This window comes from Sinohyriopsis cumingii, chromosome 4 (genome assembly GCF_028554795.1).
Source record: "Sinohyriopsis cumingii isolate HCF-2022 chromosome 4, ASM2855479v2, whole genome shotgun sequence".
Classification (NCBI taxonomy): Eukaryota; Metazoa; Mollusca; class Bivalvia; order Unionida; family Unionidae; genus Sinohyriopsis; species Sinohyriopsis cumingii.
The window spans coordinates 62,197,940-62,204,975 of NC_142964.1; the positions used below are offsets into that span (position 1 = coordinate 62,197,940).

General features: G+C 36.7%; 1 protein-coding gene across 1 annotated transcript; it reads right to left on the reverse strand.

Annotated features, from left to right (window-relative positions):
• Nucleotides 1–2,183: 2,183 nt before the first annotated feature.
• LOC149801296 (superoxide dismutase [Cu-Zn]-like) lies at nucleotides 2,184–6,321 on the reverse strand. Its single transcript, XM_089954297.1, has 3 exons — nucleotides 6,231–6,321; nucleotides 4,539–4,729; nucleotides 2,184–2,315 (listed from the first exon to the last, which is right to left on the reverse strand). Exons 1-3 carry the CDS (start codon nucleotides 6,282–6,284, stop codon nucleotides 2,312–2,314), a joined length of 249 nt encoding a protein of 82 aa, XP_089810423.1. The 5' UTR covers nucleotides 6,285–6,321; the 3' UTR covers nucleotides 2,184–2,311.
• Nucleotides 6,322–7,036: the final 715 nt, after the last annotated feature.

Consider the following 7,036-nt stretch of genomic DNA (forward strand, 5'->3'; position numbering starts at 1 on the left):
GTCGCTCTTTTTTTACCACCCTCAAGTTCACCGGGTTCATATAAATATCTTACAGTAATATTACCCAGTACTGGCTGCGCTGAAAAACTACTTCGTTGTATTGGTATATGTTTATTTGTGACTGCGCTAATGGGTTTCATATTAGTTGTTCGAGTAATTTCGTTATTTAACGCGGCTATCACACTTGGTAATCTTGCAACCCATTCGCGAGATCTTTCGTCTTGAATAAATTCCTTCGCGTATTGATATCCAAATAACCGCTCAGCAAGTGTTCGATTGAATCGTTCAACAACTGCCTGATGACGATGAATTGCAGTGTGTCCTCGTCTGATTTTGACATTATGTTGCTTCATTAACGATTATACTGGACCAGGAAATTCTTTGCCAGGATCAACTTGTAACAGCTGTGGCCATTGCAAGGGTCGTCGTTGATAAATTCGTTCAAACGCAGAAGAAACGTCGGTCGCTGTTTTAGTTGATAATTGTTCTGCCTCTTTATACCTACTCGCAACGTCAATGACAGTTAGCGCGTACTTGTATGTTATTTGACGTCTACATGCTTTAATCGTATCATGAGGTAAAAATAAAATATCAGCCTGATGAACTTCATCAGGAACACTAACATCGAAATGTGCGTACTGAATTCGCTTCGGTGATGGTAGATAAATTTGCCATATTGCCTGTCGTGCTAACCACGCTGCGGCGGCAGGACGCGTGACATTTGCAGCATCAGCGAGTTTACTACGTCTGCGATACCACCCTTAGTGATTTCTACTAAATCGTCATTGACAAAGACCAGTCCAGAAGTAGGCCTTGACCGTGGCAAAGACTTAAGGCAGTTACAGATGATTACGTCCCGTTCCTGAGTTTGCTTTTTAAATAAAGAAATACCTAACGGTTCTTTTCAGGGTCATCCACATATCTCCAAAAGAGATATTATTTCAATTGAAAATATCAGTTAAAACTAAAAAGCCCTTTTAGCCAATGATGTACGTATGAGTGAGTGAGTGCGTGAGTGTAGGTTCTTATTCTAAAATATCAAAACCAATAGACACTTACGTTTTATGTTAGGTCCATTCTGGTACAAATTTTACAATCTAATTCACAACACAACACAACACTTTAAAAAGTTCTTAGACTTCTGTGTCTGTGTTCACTCTGACTTTTTGAATTTCAGCACTTTCACTAGTTTTGTTTGCCCTCTTCGGCTTCACTTTCTTCTCGCCTTTTTTCTTCTTCTCATTTTACTCTTTCTGCACGTGTCTTCGTTCTTCCTTTTTGGAGGGTACCTCTTCTTCCTGTTCGGAACCCGTCTCCTCTTGCTCCTGTTGTTTCTATTAGGGCATTCTGAACACCAATGTCTTTTTTCCTCACAGTGATAACAGGTCTCTTGACTGTTGTCTCTTCTAGCACCTGTCTTGCTTTTTTGACGGTCTTGGCACTCTGAAGACCAGTGTCCTTTCTTCTTACAGATATAGCAAGTATCTTGACTTTTATCTCGAAAGGAGGGTGAGTAGTCTGTCGGCTTGTCTGGGAAAATTTCGTATGACACCTCGCAAAGCTCTGATCAAAAGTTCCATCTGTGGGGGATATTGTTGACATTTTAAATTCGATATATACATTTCTCTCTTCCTGTGACTATTACAAGCAAGGTCCCTCTCCGTACGTACAGCAAGAGCTTATTTATTAAAGATAAGAATTTAATTCTTGTTTGGTTTTGTGGGGTAACGATTTGTTTTGAACAAGATACAAGGCGGTCAGAATATCTGTGGAAGCCACTGTCAAGCTTTCTCAAATCTCATATTTCTCAAATACCTCGTTAGTCGCGACCCGAACGCAAGCGGACAGAGGTTAGAAGTACGAGTGATCGGTAAAGGCAAGCATCTTAGATCATTATGCCACCCGGGACTACTAAGAGTTTCGTACAAATATATATCTCGATCCTACGGTAATCATACTGTTTGACCGAAAGTTAACTACGTTGAAAGCTAACTCTAACTGGTCTGAATTAACCTTTAACCGCCGATTAGCATAACCTGTTGTTTCGCCTGCGAACCGTGCAATGGTATGTACCTCATCATCTACTGTATCAGTGACTTTCAAACAAAAGACTAGGGACTCTGTAGCTTAGAAATGGACTCCGAATTAGAATTGTCAAATATTTATTTTCTTTATTTTAAAATGTGTTTTATGTAGTTCATATTGAGATATCTCTGTATTTAAAAATAAGTTGTACTTTTTATGTATCCATTGAGATGACGTTGACGGCATCGGTGGCCTCGCCTGTGTTGTAGAATGCTGACAAATGCAGCTACCTGCAATAGATTTATACAAATTAAACTATCCCCGGAGTCATTAAACTTTCCAAAAATCTCCTTATTAGATGGGCTGAAATGATGGCTACGTTAATTTTGAAGAAAATGGTTCGATTCCAATGCTGACATTACTGAATAATGGGCATTAATGCGATGTTTAATGTGATAGATAAAAATAGGTATTTGTATTGTTTATTTACCGGTAATTTACAGATCCAAAATACAAACAAATACATTTCAAGTATGTACCAAAAATTAATTTAGAAACGAATTTTGGTTCTTTTATTTATTTATTTTTTTTGTACCGGATCAGCTGCATATCCTCAAAAGAGTTTACAAGGGAGGTAATTTTGATATTGCAATTAGTATGCCCTAAAACAAACTAAATGTAATTTACTTTATCAGACACACATTCTTTATAAATTATTGAAAATGTTCGATGGTGCAATAATTCCAGGAGCTGTTTAGTTACAGACGATTTGTCGTATGACGATACAGACAATCCAGATTGGTTTATCAGATATTTTTGTTTGTATGTGTGATTTGGATTTTTATAAAACGTAGCTTTAAGAAGCTTTCACTCGTATATATACGATGTCTGCAGTGTGGCAGATTATAGTTATGTCTAGCACTGGATCATCATGCTGCAGACATGTAGCATCATGCCCCACTCAGTCGCATTATCCTGACACCAGGACCTGTCTAAATACAAACATTTTAATGCTGAGCGCCTAGCGAGGCAGCTGTTAGTATCACTTTTGTAAAGTATTTGGTATGACTGCCGTGGTTCGAACCGCGACCTCCAGCATCCAAAGCGTACCCTCTTAACCACTTAGGCCACCTGAGCGATCTTAGCACATTCTTGAGTTGTCAAATTTTAAAAAGTTTGATATATTCTGGTCGATTGGAACCTGCCAAACCTACATTTCCTTCCTGCCAGCCACTTTTAACAATATTGTTTCCGTGTAATCAGTGACTAGGCAGACCTATCCTATCATGTACGTGTGGGTGAGTTTGGGACATGCAATAAATATAAGCAACTTTATTTACGTTTCATAATTTAAATAAAACTTATTGTGACAAATATGCAACTAAAACAGTTTGATAACTAAATAACAAGCAACAAAGGCAAAATTAAAAAGAATATGCGGTCAAGAAAATCATAGAGATAAATGTATTAAAAAAGGCTATAATTTCTCCTAAGCCAAAATCATTTGATAATTATATTAAACTGATAACTATATAAGGTATATTGTAAGTTTCCTCCGCCGTTACATGCACAAAACCACTTTGGTCACCGATTTTCGGAACATCTGGCTCTTTATTCTTTATTATCCGCTGTACCTACATCCGGCTATAACTAACGATAATATTTTCTACACGGCTTTTACGTAATCATAATACATATTTTTCCGTCCATTCTTGGCGTGTTTGCCAGTCCTAAACATAAACATAAGTTAACGTTTTGAATGAAAACAAAATATGTGTTAAGAGATAATCAACCGCACTTAACATAAATATAAACATCATTTAGCGATGTTTTGTAAATAAAAGCCAGACTTATAGAAAAAATCATACAGTGTTACGCATAGTGTATGGAAATGCATAATGCTAGATGTATCGATTTAGGTCATCATCCTGAACTGCTTTTTTTAGCCATATTGTATATAATCCACAAAATAGATGCCTTAACAGAGGCGAAAAGCCCTGGCGTTTTAATGGTTGGTTTCATTTAATAAAAGTGGTCATGCATAATAATTAAATACATATTCAACGAAGAGGGAGGGACTCATCTCTGCAAGTTTTACCTGTCTGACTTTGGCCAAATATCGACCCTTTTCCCTTGGCAAATATTCTTAAAGGTGATGTCGCTAACGCATTTTGCGCCAAAAAAGTTATAAATGTGTCAAGCCATTCTTTCGTGGACGATATAAAAACAAATCACAACTTATTTGAGGTCATTGAAGAATAAGTTTTTGAAATCTCTTTTTGACAAGAAATAATTTTGTCTCAGGTTAATTAATACAATAACTTTTACGTTCTTCATGCAATTGGTGTGAAAATTGTCAGTATCCGAATAACATTCGTAGACCTTACAACAGTACAAGTAGCAAAAATGATATAAATCAGCATCGACGTACAACTTACGCGTGCCCAGGTATTTATCCAGCGCGAACCCTATATCAGACAAAACATATCAGGTGACCTGTGTGCGTAACTTACTCAGGTGTATCTGTAGGAGCACCGTGTGTTGCATTAAAAGGATTGAAATGTGGACCCAGTGAATCGCATCCGTTACTCAGGTTATTCAGTGCATGCACGTGTAAACCATGTAACTTAGTCTGGTCATTCATAGGAATTCCCTGGATTTCCGTACGTAGGTTAAGCACCCCCATTCTTCGGCAATCCCTGCTCTGAAAAAAATGAATTGAAACATGAAATTAATAAACACAATTAAAATAAGTGCAAGAAGGTCAAGTTCACACTCGAAGCATGCTGTAATACATGCAAATCTTGAAATTACTGTCTCAACTTCATAACGATTCTTTCGGAGTATGAATGCAGCCCTTGAAGGAATTCATGAAATATAACCAAATAAATAAAATAAATAATGTAAACCTTGACACACATGTTCCACATATAGGAACAAAGTTACGAAAACATGACGATTTTTTTTTAAAACTATGACTATGATCTTTACATCAGGTAAGTGGCGAAGAAATAATTGTCTTGATGGATAAAGATTCTGGGGGGGCTTTGGGGTGGGATCCAGAGTTTCCGGACAACCACCACCTGCTGGTCACTTGAAATTTGACCATTGGTTTATTCTTGCACACCTTTTTGGGACATTATACACACTTTTGAGTAAACATACAGAGTTTTGCTTTCGTGACGTTTCGATGAAAGTTTGTGTCCTTTTGAAATTTTGGAACACATCTCCACCCAAAAAAGCCCCAAAACAGCACTTGACCCAATTCTGCCCTGTAATGTATCGTGGGTTTTGTGAAATATATTTAAATGAAAAACAAACTTTTAAACATTAATTCCACCGCTGGCTGTAAATAACTGATATGTCTAGCATTGGATACACAGAAGAAAAAAAATGTATAAAGCATGGGCTTGGACGATACTTGGTCTGATAAATTATATTCAAGTGACGGGTTACATAAAATTAACTAATATGACTGATGACTGTGATATGTTAGGTAAACATGGATAACAGACTGACTACTACTCATATTTCACATTTTCCCTTGTTATTGACGGTACAACATTTAGATGTAATGGGCTATGATGGTCCAACTCCACATGAGTACGCAGGTGGGGAATTACCAATAAGCCTTATATACCAGTCCCTATGATAGTATAAGCCTTATATACATGTACTAGTCCTTGCGATATTATGCAACTTATATACTAGTCTTTGCATTATTATAAGCTTACTAGTCCTAACAATATCATAAGACCTGTATACTAGTCCTTACGATATCATAAGACCTGTATACTAGTCCTAACGATATCATAAGACCTGTATACTAGTCCTTACGATATCATAAGACCTGTATACTAGTCCTAACGATATCATAAGACCTGTATACTAGTCCTTACGATATCATAAGACCTGTATACTAGTCCTTATGATATTACAAGCATTATATACTAGTCCCTGTGATATTGCAATATGCATGTACGTGCGTCGGATTTGCTAGGATAGGCAATTTTTCCATTACTAATATAAAGTCTCGAGTCATATTTCGTCATTAAGCCATTCAGAAATGCTTTATGAGTAAGCATGAACTATTCGAATTACCATCAACACCACCTCTGAAGGTGGTACAGCTATAGCTACAACTATTACTAGCATATGCACCATAACTACTACAACACCAATGCAACTACCTCTACCATACTAACCACTTGTTGACGAAAATATACAGTTCCTTCAGTTTTATTGGGAAGGTCTTTCATATTTGGATTGGTAGTTAAACGGCATTCGGCATAAACTGAAAGTAAAATGAGTCATGTGATATACATACTAAATGTCAGGAATGCACATTTAATTCATATAAGTGACAGGATTTCTCAAAGTTCTAACACATGACAAATATAATAATCTATAATCTCAGTATTGTAGGATGTAGGAAGACATACAATAGCCTGTGGTCTGAAAGGTGAAGGTTTTAAGAAGACTAATACAATAGCCTGTGGTCCGAAAGGTGAAGGTTGCAATAAGATAAATATATGTGGTCTCAATGTTGTATCTACGCTTGATACAGTATGTATTAACCAAACACTCCCAACTTATTTGTTAATATTGTTAAGATAAATATATGTGGTCTCAATGTTGTAGGCTCAAGGAAGGCGAATATAAACACATGTTACCTGAAAGTGTTAGGCTCTAAGAAGACAAATATAAAAACATGTCTTAATGTTGTAGGCTCTAGGAAGACAAATGTAATAATCTGTGGTCTGAATGATTAAGGATGTGCGGACAAACGTTAATGACAAAGGTGTGTGTGGAGGTAGGTAGGGACTATAAGAAAGGGAGCAGAATTTCAGGTAATAACGGAAACTGTTTCGTGTCCTGGAATACTAATGAACTTTAAACTGTCACATATCAGACCTCTATCTACGCTTGATACAGTATGTATTAACCAAACACTCCCATTCAGTTGCCAACTTATTTGTTCATAATGTAATGCTTTTTTCATGATAATATT